Source organism: Eschrichtius robustus, chromosome 16 (assembly GCF_028021215.1).
Source record: "Eschrichtius robustus isolate mEscRob2 chromosome 16, mEscRob2.pri, whole genome shotgun sequence".
NCBI classification, from domain to species: Eukaryota; Metazoa; Chordata; class Mammalia; order Artiodactyla; family Eschrichtiidae; genus Eschrichtius; species Eschrichtius robustus.
The window spans coordinates 91,605,964-91,632,528 of NC_090839.1; the positions used below are offsets into that span (position 1 = coordinate 91,605,964).

The 26,565-nt window shown below is 51.9% G+C and overlaps 1 protein-coding gene across 2 annotated transcripts; it reads right to left on the bottom strand.

The window, feature by feature from the left end:
* Window positions 1-3,304: 3,304 nt before the first annotated feature.
* EIF3B (eukaryotic translation initiation factor 3 subunit B) lies at window positions 3,305-26,039 on the bottom strand. 2 transcript variants are annotated; one of them, XM_068565425.1, is made up of 20 exons: window positions 25,931-26,039; window positions 25,000-25,754; window positions 20,081-20,273; window positions 18,048-18,167; window positions 17,685-17,742; window positions 17,362-17,490; window positions 16,816-16,973; window positions 15,515-15,646; window positions 15,366-15,432; window positions 14,929-14,975; window positions 13,384-13,594; window positions 11,663-11,735; window positions 10,677-10,799; window positions 9,085-9,163; window positions 8,209-8,347; window positions 6,161-6,286; window positions 5,556-5,633; window positions 5,085-5,193; window positions 4,452-4,570; window positions 3,305-3,727 (listed from the first exon to the last, which is right to left on the bottom strand). In XM_068565425.1, exons 2-19 carry the CDS (start codon window positions 25,412-25,414, stop codon window positions 4,467-4,469), a joined length of 2,361 nt encoding a protein of 786 aa, XP_068421526.1. In that variant the 5' UTR covers window positions 25,415-25,754; window positions 25,931-26,039; the 3' UTR covers window positions 3,305-3,727; window positions 4,452-4,466. The 2 variants fall into 2 exon arrangements, with proteins under 2 accessions (XP_068421526.1, XP_068421525.1); XM_068565424.1 differs by having other exon boundaries at window positions 3,305-3,732.
* Between the last annotated feature and the right edge of the window lie 526 nt (window positions 26,040-26,565).

Sequence of the window (26,565 nt, forward strand, 5' to 3'; positions counted from 1 at the left end):
GGACACCGCGGCAGCTGCCTCCCAGTCCTCCCAGGGCACGGAGACCCCCGCCCAACCTCCCGCTCACCTCCCAGGAGCCTCCCACTCCTGGTGAAGCAGTTAAGGCCGCTGAACCCCCGGGCCCCACCGGGTGCTGACTTCCAGTTCACGGCTCACGACGGTGCTGAGAGGAGCTCTGTGATCAGGTCACCCTCCTTAGTCTGAACTGGGGAGACTGAGGCACAGAGAGGTGAAGTAACTTGCCCAAGGTCACACAGCGGCTAAGGAGTCCTACCACCTCACCCCGGCTTCTTTACCCCACCACCCGAGGGACCCAAACCTTCACGCAGGCTGTGAGCACTTTCAGAGCAAAAGTTGGTTTTCTAAGTAAATCCCTGGGCTCTGCTTCCCATCATTCTCTGCCCCACCTCCAGCCCAGTTCTAAGGGAGTCCCACAGGAGGCCCTCTGGGATCGCGCCGACCCGGGCCTCGAATCCTCCTTCGTCTCTATGAGCTGTGAGCCGCCAGCAAGCCAGCACAACGCTTTTGGGCCTCTGCTTTCTCGTCTGCAAGATGGGAAAGTTCCTCCTGGTAGAAACGGTAGCTTATAGTTCTCCCTGAACGGGGACGGGGACACGACAGGGTCTCTCTGTAACCAGCCTACAGGTCAGGGGCAAGTCCCTGGCCTCTGCTTACCCCAGTCTAATGGGCTGAGCTTCCACGTCACCCAGGAGACAGGCCTCGGGGGGCCTGATGGGGCCGGGGTAGGGGGTGTCTACACCACTCCATCTGGGGGTTGTGGCCCAGGCCCTGAGCTCCCTGGGGAGTGAGATTCAGAGGGCAGGGGTGAAGGAACATCTGGAGGTGGGGAGCAGGGGGTCGCCAGGTCCCCTGAGGGAAGGCTAAGCAGAGCAGGGGCAGAGCCCTGGACGGGGACCCGGGCTGATGACAGAGACCTGACCTGTGACAAGCAGGCACCGGGGGCAGCGGGTCAGGCAGCCCGAGACACGCAGCCCGAGCGCTGGCCAGGCACGCGGAGGAGGACACTCCCCGTGAGCGGCTGGTCCTTGGGCTCCACCTCCCTCATGGCTGGGCTGCCAGGGGCCGGGGAGGGGCCGGCAGTGGGGCGGGAGGGCTGGCTGGCTGGAGACGCGAGCTCCTTGCTCCCTGCTATACTGGCAAGAGAGACCTGTCTGCCTGTCAGCCCCACCCTGCCCCGCTGACATCAGCAGGGCCCCAGGAGCCCAGCTGGTCCTTAAGTGTCTCAGCAACTCAGGGACTGCTCACGTGGTTTGGGTGGGCCCCCTCGCCTAACGCCATGGCAACCCCAGGGTTCCTACATGCCTCACCTGGTCACAGGTGCACCCGCCTGAGATCTGCACCCACCAGGCTTGGCCCTGGAGGCTTGTCCCCACCAAAGGGGGACACAGGCCACCAGCTAACATTTGATGAAATAATCCCCTAGGAATACTCCTCCCCAAAGACACATTTCTAAAGCAAACTTGAAATGACCCGCGGGTTTTCTTGACTTCTAGGACATGGTTTTTAAACCCCTTATCCACGCTGCCAGTCTGCACCACAACCCAGGGCCCGACTCCCATTAACCATCAGGCGTATTTACTGCTTAAATGCCGCGCTCAACTTTTCCATCGCAGTCTCCAGGGAAGTCACTACACCGTGAACCAAGCAGGCTGCACCTGCCCAGTCACGCAGCTCACCAGCGTGCCAGGTGACAGCAACACTGTTCCCGCCCACGGGAGCCAGCGTGGGTGTAGGTGCAGTAAATTGCTGCTGCATTTTCATATAAATCACAGAGAGACCAGATCCATGAAGTTCGGATCTGAGAAACCCAACTTCATGGTTCGAGCTGCAGAGGACCCAGAGGCCCATTCACCCCAGCCACGGCTCTCAGTCCGGCCAGCCCAGCAGCAGGGAGCGGCCACACCCGGTCACTTGGTCGTCCACGGGCAGGAGTGCGCTGGTCGCGCCCAGGTCAGTGCTGGGCTCCAGGACTTCCTGGCCACACGAACGAGGCCGGGGAAGGGGCGCCCCTGTAACATCCATGCTCCCCCGCAAAGGCCCGGCCTCTGACCCACCAGGAACTTGCTGGAGAGCCCACGTCACCGGGTTCCGACATGAGGGCAGATCCCTCACATCCTGCCTGCTCCGAACACGATGGAGAGCAGGCCCGCGTGGGTGGCCAGGAGCCCAGCGCCCACACCGACGCCCGAGCTGGGGACACTCTGCCCTCCCCCACAGGGTGGGGGGGGGGAGATTCCTCTACAAAGGGCCGGCCCTGGGCCACCAGTTCACAGAAAAAGAGAGGTAACGCAAGCACGATTGCTTAAGAAGTTTTTATTCACAAACTATGTAAAAGTTACAACTAGCCAGTTTAAAACAGTGAAAAGTTAATCTTTCAATAGCTCTGTTAAAAATCTGTTAATATGATAGAACCATGTGCCTTTTCCTTCTTACTGCCATGAAATTAGAAAAACTAGGTCTCGACACAGTGAAGTTTAAGGAACGTGAAAGGAAACAGGAATTGCTGTGACCCCGAGGGGGCGCGAGGATGAGCTACACGGCAGGATGAGGGGCTGCAGAGAAAGCCCAGGCCCCGGAGAGAGGAAGAGCACGAAGCCCCGGCTCCCACGGGAGAGGCCAGGTAGCGGGGACGCTGCCGGTCGGGGGCTGCTTCGCACCAGCCGGCCGAGCTGCGCCAGACATCTGCCTGTCTCCTGCCCCACAAGGTCGTCTTAGGTCTGTCCACTGTACACAGAGGTCATGGCTGTGAGCTCCAAGTGTACCTGTTCCGTGCTTCGCTGCTTTTTAAACTAAGCTTCAGGTTCCAGGAGAGAAAGAGACAGAGGTGGAAGAAGCTGCCGTTTCACAAGGCACCAAGGGCAGCAGGACACTGCAGGTGAAAACGAGCTGAGTTACCTGGATTTGCTCACTCCCTCCTCCGCGGGGGAAAGAGTTAAATATTCAAACAGGACCACATACTAGTGGCTAAAGTGACAACTGTCAATGTTAAGTCTTCAAACCCGTGTAACTGAGGAAAAGGCTAAAGGGTTCTTTCTCATCAGGTGAACTGACAAGCACAGGAAACAAAAATTGAAAAAGAAGAAACTGTGTTTGGGCTGATGCATCACTTTTCAAAGCTCAGCTGCAAAGCAGAAGGAAACCCCGAGGGAGGCTGACGGCCCCTCCTTGCCTCTCGAGCACAGCGCTGGACGCACTGAGCCCAGCGGTGGCTGCTACTGTGGCAGACGGGAGAAGCATGAAGGTCAAGGCCGCTATCTACGTTCAAAGACAGGAGAAAGACAGCTTTTTCATACAGGTTTGCTTTTATTTCCACGTTAAGCCTGTTGAGAGAACCTGTCACAACCTGAATGGCAGGGGACGCGTTGGCGCCCCAAGCGGCTTCCCTGCTGGCGGCCAGGGAGCCCTGGAGGGACCCCGCGCGGCTGTGGACGGCGCTGGCCGCGTGAGGCAGGGTCCAGTCTTCGGTGCGATTGGAAACCCAGCGAGAGAAAACCGAGAGCAGCGCCGGCAAACCTCCCCCACCCTGGGTACCAGGGGCTGAAAGGCACAGCGACATTTGGAGACGGCGAGTCCCAGGCGTGGCCACAGCCCGGGAGAGAGAAAGCGCAGGTGAAAAGTCAGGAGTGGGCAGGCTTTCTGCAAAAGGATGACCTCGGTTCCAGCACAACACACGGTGACGCTGCAACAAGAGGACACCGTCCGCTCGCTGTCCTGCAACAAGGGAACTACATCAGGTCGGTCGGCAGCGGCCTGGGCCCCAGGCGAGCGCGCGTGGCGAGCGCAGGGCACACGCCCCTCGGAAGCAGGAGGGGCCACGCGGGCCCGACGCCTGCAGATGCGCAGCAGCAGCCGGGACGCGGGAGCCGCCAGCCCTGCTCTCCCTGCACGGAGGCAGCACGGCCGGACGCCCGAGGCGCACGAAGGCCCGGACCTCCTCTCCCCGCACACACGTCCGCTCTGAGGTCCAGAGCCACCACGTCTGTTCTGTTATTGAAGCCTGCGTTCCGGCTGCACCTGACGGCATTTTGGAGGCTCCTGTCTCTGACCAACCAGGGACAGACCAGGACGGGTGCTGCGGCTGGTGAGACCCACCTTTCTGCTGGACACCCCGAGGCCTTCTCCCAGCAAAGCCTCCCTCCTCTTCCGCAGGCATCAACCACCAGTGTCTGCCCGGCCCTCCTCTCACCCATGGCCAAGCCCTGCTGGATTTTACGGGAGCTTGAGGCCCAGAGCCCTCAGACGAAAGGCTCCAGACACCCAGGGTCTGCACTGGACCCCTCCCAGCTCACAGGCAAGGACGCGGCTAACCCCGAGTACAGGAAGTTGGGTTTCACTCGTCCCCTTACACGAGCTGCCTTCTGACTTGCGCGAGAACAGGGCAGGAAGGAAGAGTCAACAGGGCGCTGCGTGCGCCCTGTCCCCAGTCTTACCGCAGGGCTCTCAGATCACTCTTGGCTTCCAAGCGGAATAATTTCTTCGGTGACAAAGAACTCGATGGTCTCCTCCTCCCAGTCGTCCACGTTGCTGTCCAGCTCGTCCGTGTCCACACCTGCAGGGGCGGCGGGGGGCGCGTGTCACACCACGTGCAGATGTGGGGCGAAAACTCGTGGAACACGCTCACACACACGCGCGCGCGTGTCCCGCACCCGCCAAGAGGCCAGTGTGAACACAGCAAGGTCCCCTGCAAAGAAAGGACTATGGCCTTGACCTGCAGGCGGCAAGAAACCCTCAGTTCTTTTCTAGAGTCTTTTAAAGATTCCCTTTAAGATACTTTTAAAGAGAGAACTCCCTGGCGTTAAAGATTCCCTTTAAGATACTTTTAAAGAGAGAATTCCCTGGCGTCCAGTGTTCAGGACTCGGTGCTCTCACTGCCAGGGCCTGGGTTCCATCCCTGGGCAGGGAACTAAGATACTGCAAGCCACAATCTTCTTTGAAAGATTCTTTTTAAGAATCTTTAGGCAACACTTGATGTTTTCTGAAAACTCTGGGAAATTAAGATGAAAAAAGGGAAAAACACTTTAACTATACGCTTTGAAGAGTGTATCTTTGGCTAACAAAGTTACCTCCTCGCAATTCCAGCCGTGCATTTTTCTGCTCCATATAGAGTTCTTGAGCCATTTTCCGGTATTTTCGGAAATCTTCCATCATGGTTCGTCTTCTCTCCACTAATTCCTGTGGGTAGAGTTGCGGAGAACTTACAGAACTAACAACTCTCATCACTGTCATAATTTTGCTCAACCCAGATGAAAATGAAAACACGGTCAGCAGTAGGCCCACCTGACGGGATGACGTAAGGACTCTACAGAGACTCTTGGGGCAGGAAAGGTGGGACCTTTGCTCGCCGCCTTCTGCCTCTAACGTGGCCCGTACCACCCGCCTTCCGTGTCTGAAAAGCCAGCCACCCGAGGGCCACAGTCGGGCCCCAGTGGCACAGAGCCGCCCCCGCCAGTCTGTCCCCATGGCCTGGCGCTGGCCTTCTCTGCCATGAGGGGACGGTCCTTGGCACCTCCCTCAGGCCTGGGGACAAGGCTAACCTTTGAGGCTTTGGATTGGCTCAAACGATCCTTCTGTTCAAAGATCTTGGAGTATTTCTTCAGATCCTTTTTAATTTGCTGAAACAAAGACAAGTCACTCAGGATTTACACATTCGAAGCAAGAACCACAAATGTAACCCTCAGAGCTGCCAACATGGAACGACTTCCTCAATGATGAGCAAAGCACAGCCTCCGAGAGCGCTCAAACGCAGCGTCCGCACGCCAGCGGCCTGCCTTCTTCCCTGGGATTTACACGCTCCCTCAGCTCCGTCCTGATACCATCAGCGTGTTTCTCCATAACTACGTAAATCCCATCAGGACTTTTTAGTTGTCCCTGCCATCTTTTTCATCCCCCTCCCCCCAGTTTGCGCAAACTCCCTGGAACGGTACCGACGTGGCCTTAACCTGAAAATCTAAGTTTCCGCTCTGAAACTACTCTTTTCCTTTTGGTTCTTGAATTGTTTTGCGTCTCTTCACAGGGTCCCCCATAAATGTCCCGCTTCTACTCCTCACTCATAATCAGCCTAACGGTAACAGGAAGAAGCAGCTGCTTCTTTCAGCGTCAGTTGCTCCCACGTCCCTACACCTGATGAGGACGACCAGACCTTGACCTGATCCTGGCTCAGGAGGGTGGGGGGCCGAGGCCTCCACAGCAGCTGGCAGAAGCGGTCCTTGCTGTTCTTCTGCAGGAGGCGGCCCTGGAACGTCCACAGCCAATAGGCATTGTCCACCTGGAAGAGAGTACAGGCCCCACTGAGCTGCCCCGCACCAGGTTACACCAGGAGGCAGAGGCCCTGGAGCCCGCAGTGTGGACAGAGTGACAAAATTAACCACCTCGTTCAACAGCTGTTCGAGAGCCAATAATCTGCCAAACAACGTCGTTGGTGTTTGGGAGACACCTAGAATCATGTACCTGACTAGAGAGTGCAGCGTGTGCAGCAGCTAGGAACAGGGCTAACAAAGCACGTGTGCCAGAGCAGAAATCAACCGTGTCACCAAACACGGTTCAGCTGGATAAAGGAAGCAGTGCCACAATCTACGCTCTGGTGAACTCCCGTTGCAGACCAGCACTTGGGGGGCAGGTAACACCGCGTGGTCAGCCGTCTAAAAGGATTGCAAAGTCAGGGTAGGCCTCACTGAGGTGACCTCTGAACAAACTAGACACGGGCATGGTCAACATATCCTGCTCCGAACGCAAGGATTATTACTCAAGACACTGTTTCCAGTGACATCTGCAAAGCCCACGTTCCTAAAACTTCATCACTTCGTTAAACAGAACTGCCCTAGTGGGTCTGTAAACAGGCATGAGCTGGTTCAACTGTCCATACCTCAGTCAATAAAAACAGTCAGTAAAGACAAAGTAGGGTCCTCAGCAAGTTTTCCCACCAGTGTGAGAATACTGAGCTTGTGAACAAGACACTACAGAGCGTGATTTGTATGGACACAAATTCTGAGCCCCACAAATTTCTCAGGCTATGGATCTCTCCTGAGAGCCCAGAGGAAATGGGTCCTTTCCCCAGCAAAGTGCCTGTGCACAGACACAGTTTCATGCCCTTTCAGGGAGGCCCCAGGCCGAGAAGCCCGCTCACTGGCGGTCCACACCTGCTCCTTCGATCACAGAATCCTGTTTCTACTTCCGCTGACACACCCGCAAATCTTTTGCTAAAGACAGAGATGATGATCTTTTCAAGAAGTTAAAAACAGAAACGGCAAAAGTTTTCACACAGCCCAATTCAGATAGCAAATCCTGACTGAAGGCTGAGCAGTTTCCGATGCTGGGAACACAGCTCAGAACAGGAGAAAAGGCCCTTGTCCTTGCAAAGTTCCATGCCAGCGGGAAAAGGGGACAAGGAACTCGTAACAACGGCTAAGGTGAGCATGTATCGTTGAGCACCATGAACACACACAGCGGGGTGAGAGGATGCAGGGAGCAGGTGGGGAGGGGAGCCTCTGCGGACGCACACTTGACGCCACCTGAATGGCAGGAAGCACAGCACCCACGTGAACGACATTCCAGGGAGGGGACGCACGCAAAGGCCACGAGGCGGGAGTGAGCACGGGCGCTCGGGGTCAGCGCAGCCTCGGCTCGGGAAACGCGCACAGCCAAAGGCTGTGCCGTCAGAGGCCGCTGCACAGAGGACCTAACGGGCTGGGCGACCAAGTACTGACGTTCCGAACCAGGAACCGCTCAAGAGGGAAATACCGTGCTGGGAAAGCACGTGCAAAGCAGAAGAGACCCAGCCTCCACTGAGCAGCCTGGTTTAGCCCTACAGCGCAGTGGGTGGGTGCTAACCGAGTCGGGAAGCGGTGCCACCTGATTCCCACTCTACAAGCCCTCTGGCTGTGGCGGCAGACGCGGGCGGCCCGGGCTCCGAATGGAGCGACTAAGACACGCTCTAACTTAGGAAGAGAGATGAAGCAACGCCGCCCTGTTCGTGGAGAAGGCTGGCTGCCCTCCGGGCTCTGGGGAGAGGGATTCTGGGTGGCCTGGGCCGGGCCCGGGAGCTCAGCAAGTGGGTCAACTGCATCGCCCGCCGGGAAGAGACGCAGGAGGGGAGGTGATGCGATGCCACGCTCGGTGCACTCCCCCACGGCGAAGAGGGCCCCCCACGGCCCGGTCCACGTGGCACCGAGGCTCCCCAGGCCCCCGTACCTTGTGGCTCCACCAGGACACGGACGTGATGACATAGCGCCCGGTCGGATCCCACTCGACGTCGGAGGCCATGTAGTGCTCCGCGATATTCATGACCGTACAGTCCGAAGTGTCAACGAAGGCCAAGGCGCCGTTCATACTGGGGAACAGACAGCACGGTGGGCCTTCTCCAGGAGCCATGTGTGTGCCCGCCCCCGGCTCCAGGGTGAGGGTACAGGCCAGACTCGGGAGCCCGGGGTCCCCTAACCACCACCTCATCACCGACGTGGAAATAATCACAGCGAGGACCTTGTAAGGATGTTGTGACTGAAGACGTACAGGGCACACGAGCACCGTAGTGTCTGCTGTGATTATTCTCAGAGGGAAGGCCGCCTGAGGCCAAGCCTCCAAAGCCACAGCAAGAAGCACCTATGGTGAGACGGGGGTGTCCTGCCGGCTCAGAGGCGGGCGCTGCACACGTCCTGCTGAACAGCAACTAAGGGGGAGCGAGGGAGGGTAACGCCCAGGTCCTCGTGGTCACACCAACCAGAGGACAAGATGGGCTCACGGCCTGACTAAACATCCTGCCTACAAGGAGACACGGATCTTACAACATGGTAACGGGATCGCCAGCAAGAGGTCCTGCATAACCACGCAGACCTGTCCTCCAGGCCCGCAGTGAAAGCGCCTGCGGGCAGGCTGTTTTAATCTGCCTGGTCTTGGCCTGCATCTCGGGAGCAGGATGGAGACGCCACACAACGCTTCACCCAAACTGGGCCGACCCTTCTGTGGGAGAACCTGTCCACTGCATCTGCGCAGAGCCAGGGCGCGGGCCCGGGGGGCCAGGGTCTCTGCACAGCCCACAGCCAAAGCCCGCAGCATCAGACAGAAACCCACCTCCGCAGACCAGCCAACACAACGAACTGTCCTTGGGGGCTCCAGAAGATGGTGTTGGCCTGCTGTTTATCAAACATCTCTGAAAGGAAAGAAAGTGTCAGAGGTCAGCCTGCAGCAGAGACGGAAGGACCAGCAGTGGGCTCTCGCTGCCCCCCACGGGTGTACACACCACAACTCTACGGAGGTACCACACCTGTTTGCTACCTGTGAAAGCAAGGTCAGAAAATCACCTTAAGTACACCTCAAATTATGACCCAGTTAAAAAAAAAAAATAAGAGGGGGCAGGGGGGGATTCTGAAGCTGCAACACTATTTTCAATAACATTGTACGTTCAAAACAATGTACTTGACAACGTAACTGGACAAAAGACTCCGCTTACGGTTAGTGTTACTACAGGGACTCAACACCAGGGTGAGGAATCCACAGTTTTCATCAGATTCTCAGAGAGATGTGCGACCCCGAAAAGCCTAAAAATCCTCTCTTCTAGTGACTCACACACCTTTCTAACTAATAGAAACTATTTAACTCCGTCATCTCTCCAAACCACCCCCTCCCTGAAGGCTAGAGGCAGGTCCTCGCCCCGGGGGTCTCTTCACTCGAGAGGGGGGAGCAGGGCGCGGAGGGGGGAGAGACTGGTGAAGGCAGCATCACCCTGACCGGGGGCGGCAGGATTCTCGGACCGAGACAAAGGAAAGAGAACGCCGCTGGCAGACATGCTCTACAGTCCCCACCACGAGGAGGCCGGGAAATGTGTGCGACGACCCCGACAGGGACCCTTCACGGGAGGGTAGGGGAGCGGGGTGCTCGGAAGGCAGAGGCGCTCGCGTACTTGCTCTTTTATAACCTACTTGGTAACGAGAAACCATGAAGTCTTCAGCTGCCCCTACTTCCTTTCATAAGGAAGGGAATCAATAACACAGTCAATTTTGTGATAGCCAATTGGTAACACCACGAAATGATTCTACCACAAATACTACTAAACTTCAGGAGGTGAACCTGATTTCTTACACAAATATCTCAGGAAAAGCTCTTCCCAGGGCACAGGAGTCCCTGTCAGGTACTGGGACGACCCCCCTGCCTTTGCAGCAGGGAGCCGTGTGAGGTTTGGAGAGCGTGGGGCGAGCAGAGCCTGAGGGCGCCTACCCTTGAGGTGGGGGCAAGAGGTCTCCCACCTCAGTCCTCACAAAGAGAAATGCTGACGCAACAAACGCGGACCCGCCTCGTGCTTGGCCCTGAGGCCGCAGGACAGGAGAGCAAGCAGCGGGAGCCCGGTGGCACCCGGGCTGGGCGGGGAGCCTGTCCTGAGGGAGGGCAGGGGCTTCCAGGCGGAGCAGACCGAGGGCGGGCACGTGACCCCAGGCCCAGAGCAGGCAGCTGCAGCCACGAGAGGACAGGACAGGACTTCGGAACAGTGAGGTTCAAGGGCCCCCGTGGGAGCGCAGAGAAGGCCCGTCCTTTGCGACAAACTCCCTCTGGGGCCATCACCACCGCCACCAGCCCACGTGACCCTCTGTGCCTGTCCCGCCGAGCGCTCTCCGCGGAGCGACGACCGAGCTCTGTCCTGAGAGTCGGGGCGCAAGCCGCCTACTTACTGATGAGCTCAATCTTGCCATTGTTCTTCACGTGGTAGAAAGACACCGATATCCGAGGAGCTTCCCCATGCAGCACGGCAAACTTACTCCCGTTCGGCTCCCAAGCGAAGGCTATGATGGTTTCTAAGATGGGGAAGAAGGGTGAGCTCCTTTTGGTCACTTAGGAACAGAACATTCCTGACCAGTTAAAGTTATTCAACCAGAGAAATGCCCCAAATTCTTAAATTCATTCAAAGGACCAGAGAGCAGCACAGAAACAAAGGCAGCGCACTGCCCCTGTGTGGAGCCGCCCCGGCCAGCAGCGACACCACCCTGCGTCCCCCCACCACGTCCTGCCGCAGGGGCGGGGAGGGGCAGGCCAGGTGCCGTGCAGCCTGTGGACGAACCCTCCTCACCCTCCTCGCCGCGGCCCTGGACACAAGGGCTCACGCGCCTCTCTACCCAGGCAGCACGGCCACTTCACCCCCTTCCCCTCTTCCTCTCCCCAGCAAAACAGAAAATACAGGCTAAATTTTCCACCTAAAGACAGAAACACAGCACCTGAAGTTTCCATGAGTCCAAAGAAACCCACCAAAAAAACAAAACACCTCTATTAAACTGAGAACTTTCACACATAAGAGCACGAGTCCTTCGGCTGCCGTCACTGGGCATGTGATGAAAACCTGCCTTTCACACTCTCTCCCAAGTGTGGAAAATGGTGAGAACCCCTGTTCCTCTGCTATATAAGCAGATCGCGTGGTGTGGAAAAACAGGAGGCATCGCTTCACTTGGCAACTGGAAAAGCTAAAAGACTGAAGCTGGAAAGGACAAAGAACACCCTAAACACACGCACGTTTTGTAACTTAGAGCCAGACGCTGTTCACTGTGAGTTAGGGTTCCGAGTCTCGGCCATTCTGCCTGGGCCATGAATTCACACAGAAGCTTTAAGGGTACGTGTGACAGCACACAGGTGAACTCAACCACAGGACAACGACAATGGGACTTGCCTTTCATTTCGACCACATCGACAGGCACCTGTTTTTCTCTCATTCGGAAAATTTCAAAATTTGTGACAACACCCTGTGTAAAAAAAAGAAAAGGAAAGGGGTAACATTCTGGAAACTGAAAGCATGAGGAAGACAGAAAGGACAATTTAAGAATTTAATGAAAGATTAAACACATACACCTGGTAAAGACATATGAATATCTGTAGTGATTAAAATGATGAAACAGTAACTCTCAAAAGCTGATGGAGGGGGACTTCCCTGGGGCGCAGTGGTTAAGAATCCACCTGCCAATGCAGGGGACACGGGTTTGAGCCCTGGTCCGGGAAGATCCCACATGCCGCGGAGCAACTAAGCCCGTGCGCCACAACTACTGAGCCTGTGCTCTGGAACCCGTGAGCCACAACTACTGAGCCTGCGTGCTGCAACTACTGAAGCCCACATGTCTAGAGCCTGTGCTCCGCAACGAGAAGCCACCGCAACGAAGAGTAGCCCCCGCTCGCCACAACTAGAGAAAGCCGGCGCGCAGCAATGAAGACCCAACGCAGCCTAAATAAATAAATAAATAAATTTATTTAAAAAAAAAAAAAAAAAAAAAAAAAAGCTGATGGAGGTAGAAACTGGTACAGTCTCTGGAGAACAAATGGATCCCACCGCCCCCAACCCAGATTCTATTCAAGACCTGCCCTAAAGGTCATCTCAAGCACAGAGAGGTCCAAGAATACACATTGCAGCTGTAGTGCCATAAAGGTCCACTGACTAGGACTGATCCAACTATTTCAAAACAGCAGAACATCCTGCAGCGCGTTTCAAGATGCACTCACGTAAAAAGTGGGTGCTGTGTTATTCACAACAGCCAAAAGGTGGAAACTACCCAAGTGTCCATCAACAGCTAAATGGACAAACATGATACAATTCAATGAACACTGCTCAGCCGCAAATATAATGAGGGACGGGCACATGGCACAACCTGGATGAGCCCTGAACCAATGTTCAGTGAAGGAAGCCAGATACAAAAGGCCACAGAGCGTATGACTCCATTCATATGAAATGTCCAGAATAGGGAAATCCAGAGAGACAGGAAGCAAGACAGCAGACGAGAGGATGTCAGGAATGGGGGTGACTGCTCATGGGTGTGGAGTTCCTTTTGGGGGTGATGGAAATGTTCTGGAATTAAGACAGTGGTAACTTGTACAACTGTGTGAGTGCAATAAAGTCCAGTAACTGTACAGTTAAAACAACTTTTTTTTGGTAAAAAGAAGAGAAATATTTCCATTAGAAGGAAAAAAATCACGCAATTTTTTGGATAAGTTAAATATTAACTGATGCAAACCAACAGAAAGTCTGGATGCAGAATTCTGTCAAGCATGCTACCCTGTGTTTAAAGAGAAAATCTAAAAGAAAACAACCTACTCATTTTAACTCCTTCAGAGAAGGAAGGTGGGTGCCTAGAGATTTCCCTGTGTTCTCTTGTGAACGCTAACCTACGTCAACTCTAAACTATGTGAAGGTTATCACCCACTCAAAGTTTTATAGAAAAACATTACACTCCTCAGCTGGAATATGACAACACCTCTAGTTATGACACACCAGCTAACTTTCGGTGTCAGGTGGGTGTGAAAATAAGTCATGAGTTTGAACCAAAAAATCCATTAACACCCCCCGAACAGAACTGAGCTGTAGAAGGAATGACCCCTGCCCCCTGCCCACTGGCATCCACTTACCTGGGTACCTTTTGGAGTCCTATCTACTTTAACACACAAGTAGTCTCCATTTTTCTGCCAATGTAGCTTGCAATCCACAACATTAAATAGATTCCTAACTCTGATCTCTTGTCTGGTAGGAAGTTGCATCAGGGTTACCCTGGCTGGAATATCCTTATCTTCAGGCACCCAAAAGGCTATTATGTTACCACCGGGAGACCAGGAGAAGTCTCTGCAGAACAAAGAAAATGAAATGCTTACAAGGACTGGCTAAGAAATGATGAGAGCAGAGAATAAGAGACCTCATTCTCTGCGTAAAAGCTCAGCGGTGGCGCACGTACCCCAAGAACACTCCACTCGTAGCAGCCAGCACTCACTGAGCGCTCACTACCATGGGCTCCGTCCCCAGAACAACTCGGGGGCTTTGCTAGACACACTGTGCCAGCGAGGAGAGAGAGGGGTGCTGATAATACCACCCACCGTCGCACAGGGGTCATGAGATTCAATCCCCAAGCTCTGAAACCCCACTCAAACTCTTAACCACAAGGCAAGTAAAATAAACTTTAGGCTGATGGATCCAGCTACATGATTTCTGAAGATTCATTAAGGGGCTAAAGGGGGAAAACACCAAATCAAAAAATATAAGAGGATTAAAGAAGAATTAGGGCAATTCTCTCTACTGCAAAAGTTACACTAAAAAGTGCTGTAACGAACAATCCATGAGTTCGTATCTGTGAAGAGTACCTTTACTTTTGCATTTTACTGAGAATTAATTCCCAGTTTTACTTTTAATTATAAGCCATCGTTTTGCCCAAGAATGTAAACATAAAAATAATAAGAAGGGCTTCCCTGGTGGTGCAGTGGTTGAGAGTCTGCCTGCCAATGCAGGGGACACGAGTTCGAGCCCTGGTCCGGGAAGATCCCACATGCTGCGGAGCAACTGGGCCCATGAGCCACAACTACTGAGCCTGCGCGTCTGGAGCCTGTGCTCCGCAACGGGAGAGGCCGCGACAGTGAGAAGCCCGCGCACCGCGATGAAGAGTGGCCCCCGCTCGCCGCAACTGGAGAAAGCCCTTGCACAGAAACTAAGACCCAACACATACAAAAATAAATAAATATATTAAAAAAAAAAAAAAAATAAGAAGAAGAAGAGTGAATGTCCTTGCACTGCTGATACTTCACTGCCCCCAGAGATTTCAGGTAAATAAAAACGTGCCTCCTCATTGACAGAGAAAACCACTGAGGCCACGCAAACCCCATGGCACAGACCACCAGAGAGACACAGAGACTTTCAACTAAGTGGAGACCGCACTTCCTCAAAGACTGCGCCCCCAAGTCTCTGGTTCCAAGGCAGAAACACGAAAGGAAGCAGGCCCTCAAGATGCCCCTACAGGCAGGAACGGGGAACGCTGACGGGGGCCGCTAACACACAGTGCGCGGTGGCAGGCACAGGCCTGCTGTGACACCCTTGTGCTAGGGTGACAAGCACCAGCATTTTCTCCAGCTGTGTAGGAGCCAAGTGCTAGAGGAGGGAGGCAAAAACCACATGCTAAGAGATTCGCTTACTTTATGCCAGAGATCTTCAAGCTCTTCTTGTCCAAAAGACCCATAGACTGCGGAAAAACAAGGTTACAGTGGAGTTAAACCATGCCCATGTCTCAGTGGTACGTACAATCTTTCACAACGTGCGCCTGCCGAGGGAGCGGCGCAAGCAGAGGGCGACCGATCAACAATGAAGCAATTCACCCACAGCAGCAAAGTGCACATTTCCAGAGCCCACTTCACCAACTCCCATCCTTAACCCCCTGCAGCGGCAGAAGCGGGGGCTGGCGGATTAAAGACCCAAATCCAGGACCCGAGCAACTGAAAGGCACAGAACTAGTCTCTCTCCCTTTTGGCTGCACCACAAATTAAGGGAAAGCACTGCATCCTCGAGCAGCTACTGGAGCTGACAAGCAACTGACGGGGCAGCTCACTTTCAGATAATCAAATAAATCACTTACAGGAGTTTCATAGATACTGAGAGTATCGAGTGTCATTCTGGCAAAGAATTTACCATCATGGCTCCACCTACAAAGAAGAAAAGTGCCAGACTCATCGACGAAGAAAAGGCCACAAAGAGGTCACCACTGGCTACCATGGGTCCACTTACTTAAAAATAGGCCAATGGGCTGAGCTTTCACAGTGAAAACCTCTCTTCTTCTGCCCGGTAAGGATGTCCCAGATGATGATGGCCTGAGGGTCATCCTGAGTGTCCATCAGGGGGCTAAAAGTCACCAGGTACCTGCAACAGAGGGGACACCTACTCATCTCCTGCACGCTTCCAACTCCTCTCATGTGAAGGTCACAGTTGTGTGGGTATGGCAAGGACCTGTCCACACTGCAGTGGACGTGGCCAAGCTTCCGCTCCAGAAGGTGACTCCAGGCACAAGTGAGGCTGCCAGAACAGCAGCCAAGACTCGTGTAAGCAGCACTTTCTCCAAACTCCAGTCTCCCCCGACCACGTCCTCCCGCCTGGAGACCCCACTCGAAATACGGAGCAGAACCACCGTGGCACAGACCATTCAGTCCCGCTCGGCACCAGGGTGCTCCAAGGGTCACCTCAAGATGTTCCTGAGTAAAGCAATTATACTCCAATAAAGGTGTTTAAAAAAAAATGTTTCCCTGATAAAATCAGGACAAGGAATGATCCAACAGATTCCAAACAAAAGTCGGCTGTGTGCACGAGCGGAATGAGAGATGTGGAATTCTCGTACTTTCTCTTCCTTGGATTTTAATTAAGACAACAAGGTAAAGAGAACGGATGGTCACGTGCAGTATCCACAGGGGACTGGTTCAAGGTCCCCCCGCCCCACGGTCGATACCAAAGTCGGCAGATACTCAAGTCCCTTATGCAAGAAGATGTAGTTTATGCATATGTGTGGAGAAAGAAAACAATAAAGCAAATGCAACAAAATAGTAACTGGAGAATCACGGTAAAGAGCACACGGGAGTCCTTTGGACTCTTCCTATAATGTTTCTATTTTAACTTTAAAATTACTGCAAAATAAAGCTTTAAAAAATTATCCCTAGGGCTTCCCTGGTGGCGCAGTGGTTGAGAATCTGCCTGCCAATGCAGGGGACACGGGTTCGAGCCCTGGTCTGGGAAGATCCCACATGCTGCGGAGCAACTGGGCCCGTGAGCCACAATTACTGAGCCTGCGCGTCTGGAGCCTGTGCTCCACAACAAGAGAGGCCGCGATAGTGAGAGGCCTGCGCACCGCGATGAAGAGTAGCCCCCGCTTGCCACAACTGGAGAAAGCCCTCGCACAGAAACGAAGACCCAACACAGCTATAAATTAAAAAAAAAAAAAAGAATAAAATTAAATAAATAAATAAATAACTTAAAAAAAAAAAAAAAAATTATCCCTAGAAGGCTGGCATGACTCCACTTGTAATTTTCAAACAGCTTACCTTTCACAAGGTGAGAAATCAATAAGCTGAACCCCTTGGTGGCTGAATCTCTGAATTTGTTTGAATTTCTCTCCCCCCCAAAGAGCAATGCCTCGCTGATGAAAGGTCGCCAGGTAGGTGCCCTTAGGAGACCAACGCACATACGTCTCTGTCCATCTCTGTGGAAAAAATCAGTGCCGATGTTAACACAACAAAAAGCCGAACACAAAGAGTCCGAAGTCTACAACAAATATACTCCTCAAACTTTAGGCTAAAAACACAAGAAGCCTATCCACTTCTTAGGGCACCTTTCAAAGCTGGAAGAATAAAAGTTGTTCTCAGAGGCGTAACCTCAAAGCACGTGACACTTCACCTGCTCTTATACCAAGCTCCTCTTTTCTTTTGCCGTACGGCTTTTGGGGTCTTAGTTCCCTGACCAGGGATCAAACTTGGGCCCTTGGCAGTGAAAGCGCAAGTCCTAACCACTGGACTGCCAGGGAACTCCCACCAAGCTCCTCTTTGTTAAGGAAACACGAGGTAAGTCCCCACATGGCAGCAAATACCCACCGCTCTCTCTTCAATGGAGACCGGATCCTTTACGTCATTCCAGAATATGGAAGTGCGGTCTCCACTCTCAAATATCACACTGTACTGATCTCTGCATTCTGCCTCTTCAAGCCAATAACGTAAGTTTCCCTAGAAACAGAACCAAAGGCAAGGGATATATTACATTTCATTAGTTTTAACCAAAGAATACTTATTCGTAACTGTTGCTCTTAAGAGATTTGACCAGTTCGGTCAGCAGCTTTAACTCCTGAGGAGTACATCACTTCAAGCCAAGAGGCCAGCCACCATTTCTCCCCAATACGTATAGATTTTACACAACATACCAGGTCTTTGAAAGGCTGTTTCTCTGGAATATCCCACTCATCACTGATAGTCATGTACCTGGACGAGGAGCGACACGGTGACGATTACCACAAGGCTGGTGGTTCTCAAGCGCAGGCAGTACTGCACCCCTGCCCTCCCCGCACAGGGAAAGGACAGGTTTTGACTGGTCATAACCGGTGAGGGGATGCTGGTGGTCAGGGGGTGCTACTGGCCAGGGACGTGAAATGGTCCTGCAGTGGTCTGACGGGAGAATGCAGCTACCTAAAAGGCCACTAAGCACCCACGGCCCCCCGGGGCAGAAACGGCTGGCCATTCACGCTCAGGAAAACGCCCAGGTTCTCCTGGGCTGAGTCAGAACTCACTTGTCAAAATCGGTGAAGAGGTTGACTCTGAATGTGTGCTGCTTGTCGAGCTTGTAGCCATCGGCATTTTTCACAGCATCCAAAGCATGGGCAGGGGATGCATATTCCAGGAAAATATACCTGAATTGAGAAAGAGGGCAACTTGCACAAGTGCGGACTTGAAGATCAGGCAGGGCACGCTCCACACACCCAGACTTCCACAGAGCTCGTATCCACCACGAGTATCCGAGACCTGTCTTCCTGCCATGTCCCGGAGGCAGTCAGATCACTAGCAGGACAGTTCTAAACGTGAACAAAATCCTAGCAAAGATCCAAAGTCTCTAAGTACACGATCAGAAATTATAGAAAAGCTAATTAACCAAAACGTCCATTACCTTGACTATGGTAATGGTTTTATGGGTGTACACATACACCAAAACTTATAAAATTGTACACTTTAGAACTATCCGATTTTACTCTGTGTCAAGTACCTTTCAACAAAACTGTTTAAAAAAACACGGGTAGTCTAATACTGTGTATTACAGGCAAAATTACAAAGGCTCTCAGAGAATGTTTTATTATAACAAAAATAACACAAGCAACTGCTCAAAAACAGGTTATCCTTCCACCTAGTTCCTGAAATAAAAAAAGTATGAAGCATTACCTGCATGTGATAATCTTTTAAGAAATTAAAACTATTCTAGGTAGTTTCCAAAATTTGAAATTAAAAAAAATTAAGTTTATACCACCTTCTCATTCTTGTCCCATAAAAGACAATTTTGCTTGTACCCAGAGGCTGATATTTTTATGAAATTTTAATGGTGAAAGTCTGACAAGTTTGTGGAGCAACAAACAGAACTTTCATTACTGCTGGTCGAGTGTAAACTGGTCATGACACTCAGGCATAATTTGGGATTGGCCAGTGGCACTGAAGAGGGACACTTCATGCAGCCCAAACCCTCTCTTGTGCTCAGAAGAGGACAGACACTAGGCTGTTCCTAACTGCTGTTCAAAACACTGTCAATCCATAGGAAAACAGACAAACTGTCATATGATATGACAGAGCACAGAGCATTTACAAGGAAGGAACTAGAATTACACTTACCAATACAAAAAACCTAACACTGAACTTAAAAAGCAAACTGCAAGACACATACCTCATGCTACCATTTTAAAAAGATACAGGGACTTCTCTGGTGGTGCAGTGGTTAAGAATCCGCCTGCCAATGCGGAGGAGATGGGTTCAAGCCCTGGTCCGGGAAGATCCCACATGCCGTGGAGCAACTAAGCCCGTGCGCCACAATTACTGAGACTGCGCTCTAGAGCCCATGAGCCACAACTACTGAGCCCGCGTGCCACAACTACTGAGCCCACGTGCCTAGAGCCCGTGCTATGCAACAAGAGAAGCCACCGCAATAAGAAGCCCGCGCACCGCAACGAAGAGTAGCCCCTGCTCGCTGCAACTAGAGAAAGCCTGCGCACAGCAACGAAGACCCAACGCAGCCAAAGATAAAGAAATAAATAAATTTAAAAATAAATAAAAGATACAATATTTTAGGTGATGCCACAGAAAAGTTACTACGGAATGACACAATGTCCCCTAGATTCTAAGAAGTATCTCCATTTCAGAGATGATAAATGTGGGGAAAAAGCACATCTTAGAATCAATAAAATACCATGTCAAATTTTCCTGAAATCTCGCCAACTTTCAGATCTGTTGGTCCCTTTGCCCAGGATGTATTTTGTGTCAATAACTGTTCAGTGACGAAGAGATCAAGGTCTTATTTCTTAAAAGCATAGCAGCCACCTTACAATACCTAATTCAAGAACCACACTGCATCTCCTTCTCCCTCCCTCCAATGACCCCAAGGACCAAATCACTGCTCCACAGAGCTGCCAGCCGAGGGCGGCCGGGATAAATGTGGCCAAAGTGCCAAAGTGAGGCCACGCTCCCGCATTCACAGTGAGCTCCTGAGCACACGATCATCTTCACGGTGTCTGTCAGCTACCAAGAAAACACAAGTGACACTTCCGTGCTGGAGAACATGACTCACCCTTTTGTCCTTCCATCCTCCTCTGGATAAAAATCATTTGTGATTTTCCCAAACTTGGAAAAGATCTTATGGATGACGTTTTTGAGTTTCTCCAGACGGTCAGGTCCCACTTGAGGAACATTGTCGACCACAATCACGGAATCGATTCCATCTGCTTCCTGTGGCCGATCTTTGAGTATATCGCCCAGTAATTCTGTACAAGTGAAAGATTTGTCGAATGACTTTTTTTGACCAAGTTAATGCACTAGGTTAGCACACTGAACAAGTTTCCAAAAAGCAAAAAGTGAATAATCTAAATGCTTTCACTGTGAGCAAAAGAAATCAGAGCCCTGGCTTGACTCAAAATTTAAACTTGAAAGAATTAGAAATATTGTAACTCTTTACACTCCCACTGACAGTCAAGATATGTCAACTGACTTCTGGCAATAATGGAAGATTTTAAATGAATTTTTTCAAAGAGGTTTTAATAATGAAGAAGGCAAAAAAGAGGATGGCCTTTCACCAGAAATCAGAAAAAACCCGAAGTAAGCCAGGGAATGGCCTTCTCTGACCGGCCTCTACTACAAATCCACCCCCAGGCACTGCCTTCAGTTTACAACAAAACGAACTCATCACCCTATACTCGTTGCGTAAAACAGCCTTGTTCGCAAACCACACGGGACTGAGACTGGCTCTTCAGCCAGATGACTACAGGCTAGAGAAGCTCATGAAAGCGAGCAAACAGTGATGCATCCTACCAACGACGGTGTCTCCAGTTCGACGAAATACCTCGCAGTATCACTGGGAGACACCAGCCATTTAGACCTTAAATTGTAAATGCTTAGAACAGTGCTTGGAACACAGTAAGCAACATCAACTTATTCTCATAACTTCAAAGCTCAAAACCTATTATGTTCACGCCACCCGCTTTTAAAATTAAGATCGAAGAACCCAAATCTTAAGTGTTCAAACTTCTCAGAATTGCTTCATTTCCATAAAATGGTCAGCAAGAGTAAGAGAAAAAGAAGAAAAGATAGGTGTAAAACGAACTAGGAAAAAGAAACACAGAGGAACCAATGCAAACAGCTCTGGGAAGCCAACTGGAGGCCTACTGTTTTCCAGGCGATTCAATGTCATCTGGGGGCTGCCCGCTGCTGTCTTATCAGAGGCCTGTCTCAGGCTTGAAGTCCTTTTGACCGTAACGCCCCAGCACCAACAGAAACGCTGGACTGGCTGCTGCAGATGGGCTCTCGGAGGGTAAATGGAGTATCAGACGAAAAAAGCAAATCCTCTTTTTAACACAAATTCTGTACGAATCCTAATCCCAATTAGTTAGCCAGCTTGTCTAGAAAGCTGTAAGATTCCAAGGCACTGTGTTAGGAGCGAGAACAGAAGGACATCTTTAAGGCTGCCATCAAAGCATACTCATTACACGAAGCTACACTGGTCATACAGACCTTCCTGATTTACAGTGGGGTTCCTTCCTGATAAACCCACTTACATACCACTGTAATTCAAACCATCGCAATGTGGGGACTGTCTGTACAGGCAAAATTAGTGTACAAGGTAACTTTTAAACAACAGCTGAAGAACAATGGCTTGTTACTCAGGTATCTATGTGTTCTGGAACCTAATTATCACTCTAATTTCTGCACTATACTCAAGCATTTCAACATGCTATATAAGACACATGTCAGAAAATATTCTTTGTTGTATTTCATTTTCAAAACTTAAGATGAATTTTCTTCACTTTTGTGTTAAAAAGGTTAAAAGGTCTTCAAAAAAGAAAAAAAGTCCTTTAATTTCCAGAGGCAAGCCCTGTTATAAACCATCTCTAATTAAACTTCAACACCTTTAATGAATGATACTGAAAATGTTACCTTGGATAAAAGAATTGCCAGTTAAATTTCAATGAAGCTAAAATTGAGGCCAAGCAAAAAGGAAAAAGAAGGAAAGAGGCAGATTAGGTCATCGCATCTTCCCTACAGAGACTGAAGTCAAATTCTTGGGTTACTTTTAAAGCTGACTTACCAAACAATTACAAGGCCTGTTAAGCCTGATCCAAATTTACAAAGTTTACCATAAAAAGCTCAGCTTTTATACAAACTGTGTCTGGTGTATAAGAACCCACCCACACACACTTAAGGGAATAAGAGTAGTAACTATACAAGAAGAAACACATTTCCTTCATCATTACCAGCCCACGCAGTCAGAGTCCCACTCTGACTCCAGGGAATAAAGAAACAGTTCTCAAGACTAAGTAGCAAAGAAGACACTTAGTTAAAACCGTTATCACATATTTGCTTGGCCAAGCACCAAAGGCAGTTGAAAAATTAAACTGATTAAGGTGCAACTGTGCAGGCTTCCCTGGTGGCGCAGAGGTTGAGACTCCGCCTGCCAATGCAGGGGACACGGGTTCGAGCCCTGGTACGGGAAGATCCCACATGCCGCAGAGCAACTAAGCCTGTGCACCACAACTACTGAGCCTGCGCTCTAGAACCCGTGAGCCACAACTACTGAGCCCGCGTGCCACAACTACTTGAAGCCCGCGCGCCTAGAGCCTGTGCTCCGCAGCAAGAGGAGCCACCACAACGAGAAGCCCGCGCACCGCAACGAAGAGTAGCCCCGGCTCGCTGCAACTAGAGAAAGCCCGCGTGCAGCAACGAAGACCCAACGCAGCCAAAAATAAAATTAATTAATTAATTAAAAAAAAAAAAAGATGCAACTGTGTGAGAGTTCACCTGTCTCAAAGAGGAAGGAGGCAAGACAACGGCACTGGGGCTGCGGCACCTACGAGAGGGCTCGTCACGAGACTCAGCCCATTTTCAAAACAACCAGCATCTTGAGCATCACTTTCTGACCCTACAGGGCAGTTCTCATGAACCAGAAAACACACGTGATCTACTGGCCTCAAGAAAACTGACAGCTTGCTCAGTCTCTGTTCCTTAGGACCAGGAGCCTCACGGGTCACTCTGGCGAAATATCAGGATCACAAGGGCTTCCAAAGGCCCTCCCAGCAGTCACCCAGCCTGGCTGGCCTGTGCTCATGTCAGTATCCTTTGTCACACATCGGAAGTCACATACCAGAAATCTTGTGTAAATTAGGTGTGCTCAAATAATGCTTAAAAAAATCAGTTGTGGGTCTTCCCTGGTGGTGCAGTGGTTGAGAATCTGCCTGCCAATGCCGGGGACACGGGTTCGAGCCCTGGTCTGGGAAGATCCCACATGCCGTGGAGCAACTGGGCCCGTGAGCCACAACTACTGAGCCTGCGCGTCTGGAGCCTGTGCTCCGCAACAAGAGAAGCCGCGACAGTGAAAGGCCCGCGCACCGCGATGAAGAGTGGCCCCCGCTTGCTGCAACTAGCGAAAGCTCTCGCACAGAAACGAAGACCCAGCACAGCCAAAAATAAATAGATAAATAAATAAATAAATTTATAACAACAACAACAACAAAAAAATCAGTCGTGAATAAATACCTAAGGGCTCAAAATAGGCTTTAAAATCAAAACTCAAATTTTAAAATAGAAGATAAATTGGTGTGGTAAGAAAAGAACACTGGTCTAGGCTGGGGGGTAGGGGAAAGGGGGTGAGCCCAGAAACACAGCCTCTCTGTCAATTCCCAGCAACCTACTCCACAAGGAACACATTTTCCTACAGGTGAAGGGCTTTGACTGGATCAGGGGCTCCCAAGTCCTCACTAGCTTGTGGAGCCCTTCCTGCTTTTCATGCTGAAATGTTTTTTGTCTCATGAAATAAAGTATAAGACAACAGAGACAATAACAGGTAGCCCTTTAAAATGATGTTTCAAATAAGTCAAATCATTATGCAGCACACTTCAAACGTATACAGTGCTGTACATCAATTATACCTCAGTAAAACTGGAAGGAAAAAAAACCAAAAGCATTTGATAAAAATTTTAAAAATAAATAAAATTATCTTTCAAAGTCAGACAACTCTGTTGTTTCTCTAAACCTTCTTTTTCATTTTATGTGATATCCTTTATTATTCTGACTCATTCTCAGAGTGATCACACACATCTCCAAAAAATTTAACTTTAAGTGGTAACATCTTATCTTCCTGGTGTATAGTTGGCTACCTCTATGGTGTCTAATTCATTTTTCCCATTTTATTATAAGGTGGTCAATATGCAGAGAAATCCACTGATGTGCTCCCACCCGGAAGAGGTAAAATGGCTAAAAACAAACATAAAAACAAATGAGATCAGCCATCATCAGAAGTCACCTTAGGAGACAGGCTCTCTCAGGCAAAAAGCAGAAATAATGCACGCAAGTCGAACCAAGGCAAGAAGTAAGGCAAAGTAAGCGATAATCAATCCTCCAACTCGAGAAAATTATTTGCCAACAGAAGGATGATGGCATGCCTACAGACTTAGGAAAAGAGAGACGCAAACAGGAATCGGGTAGAGCCGGCCTCGAACTGTCCTAAGGAACTCTCTGGGGGTAGACGCTCCTGTGGGACAGCGGGGGCAAAGGAACCCAGCTTGGCCACCCTGCTCTTCCCACTCCCGAGGGACAGCGTCCATCCGCCCCTAAGGAGTCGGCATCGAGTCAGTCTCAGGCCTCTGACAAGTCTGGCGGGTCACTCGGGGCACCCAGACTGCAAACGAAGAACTGTCACCCGAGACCGTGCAGCACATGGAGTGTCCTGCTCGGCTCGACCCTAATGGCCACACCGCTGCACACTCGGCCACGGCTCCCGCGTACACGCCGTCTGCCCTCACCACCCTCCAAACTCCAGGCTGCAGTGCCAGTGGCTGGCTCCCCAAGTTGTCTCCACCCTGCCCTCCTCTTCTTCTGGAGAAAACAAAATCTAGGCGCTCACGGAAACCTTCCCTACGTGCGGGCGACAGGCAGAGGGCGGGCACCCCTCCCGCGTTCGAGGATCGGGAACTTTGGCGCAGACCGGCCCCGCCGCCTCACCTTCCTCGCTCACATCCTCCACGAAGTCCTCGGGGTCGCTGAAGGAGGGCTCGTCCGCGCCGCCGTTCTCCGCCGCGCCGCCCGGCTCCCCGCTCGACCCCTCGGACCCGGTCTCTGACGCAGCGTCCCGCACCTGCCCCGCCGGGGCCTCGTCCGCGGCCGGGGTGGGGGAATCCTCGGGCGGCGGCGGGGACACGCCGTGGGTCGCGCCGGCCTTCTCCTCCTCGTCCGCCGCGGGCTCGGCCGGCACATCAGGCCCCGGCTCAGCCTCCTCGTCCTCGCCGCCCGCCTCCTCCTGCCCGCCGGGCCGCGCCGGCTCCTCCCCCGGCGGCAGCTCGGTGGCCGGCTGCTGCTGCCCGGTCTCGGCCCGCTGCTCGGCCGCCTCGGGCGCCGCCACGTTCTCCGCGTCCTGCATGGCCCTTCTCTGCCGCCTCGCCGGGCCTCGCCGCGCTTCCGACTCTCCCAGGCCGCACCGCGCGCCTACCGCCGGGCCATGTGCGTGCGGCAGGGCGCCCACGGGGATAGGGGGGCGCCCATGCCTTGCTGCAGCCCCGCGCGCCCGGAAGAGCTCACAGGGCAGAAATTTGCCCACCAGGGATTCCGACAGCGCCCCGGTGACAAGTGCGTGCTCCACTCTAATCACCGCACGTGCTTCGGTCAATCTACAAACTATTTGGGAACTAGGTTACCCCATCTAGAGTAGCAGATGGTTCCGTCCAACATGGCAGCCACTCCCTTCCTTCTCCCGTCGGGCCCTGTGGTAAAGGAATAAACTATTTGTGAAGCCGCAAGGAGGTACCAGAAATCATCTCAGTACACGGAAGTAAGTGAAAATATCATTTACTTAAAAATTGATACTAGAGGAAACTGTAAGTTCAACAAACTATTTTGGTTAGGCTGTCTTAGCCTTTCACCAAATATTTCAACTTACGTTACTAAGTTCCCCCTCCACATGTCGGCTTTTAGACTCGTCTACTGACTGGGCAAAAGAATGGGCGATTCCAAAATACAAACGGAATTCCTGGAGAGCCAGAGAAGGCTAAGGCTACTAGAGGGACGACTGCCTGGCGCAATACAAAAAGGAATGAGAATTGCTTTAATCACTTCCGCCCAAGCTCACCGCGGCGGCTGTAATTCCGCCTTTCCCCATTCTGATGGTCACTGTGGTTCGGCCCGCGCGGGCCTCCGCCCCCAGACGCGCGAGCGTGCCGGCCACGGGGGCGGTGAGGGGGGCGGGGCCAGCCGCGGGCCCGTGGAGAGGGGTGTGGCCAGCCACGGGGGCAGGGCGGGAGGGCGTGGCCGGCGTGGCCCGCGCTCCCAGGTGCCGCAGTACCTGAGCCGCAGAGGCGCAGCGACTCATGGCTTGGGTTTGCTCCGTCCGGAAGGTATTCTGTGTTTGTATTTTGTTTTTTGCCGAGCATGAGGGCCACCGCTCAGTGTAAGTGCTTTAATCTTTCTAAAAAAGAACGCGGTGGCTGCTGGGGGAGGGGGAATGGGAGTTAGGATTTAATGGGGACAGAGTTTCGGTTTGGGAAGATGGATAGTGGGTGACGGTTGTACAACAGT

Excerpts from the sequence above, each read along its gene's own strand:
- EIF3B (XM_068565425.1), bottom strand. The coding sequence starts at position 25,414 with ATGCAGGACGCGGAGAACGTGGCGGCGCCCGAGGCGGCCGAGCAGCGG. Across the intron at positions 9,164-10,676 it reads TGGCAAGATTGAGCTCATCA|AGATGTTTGATAAACAGCAG; the intron begins GTAAGTAGGCGG and ends CTTTCCTTTCAG. Across the intron at positions 8,348-9,084 it reads GTGTTGGCTGGTCTGCGGAG|TATGAACGGCGCCTTGGCCT; the intron begins GTGGGTTTCTGT and ends TCTGTTCCCCAG.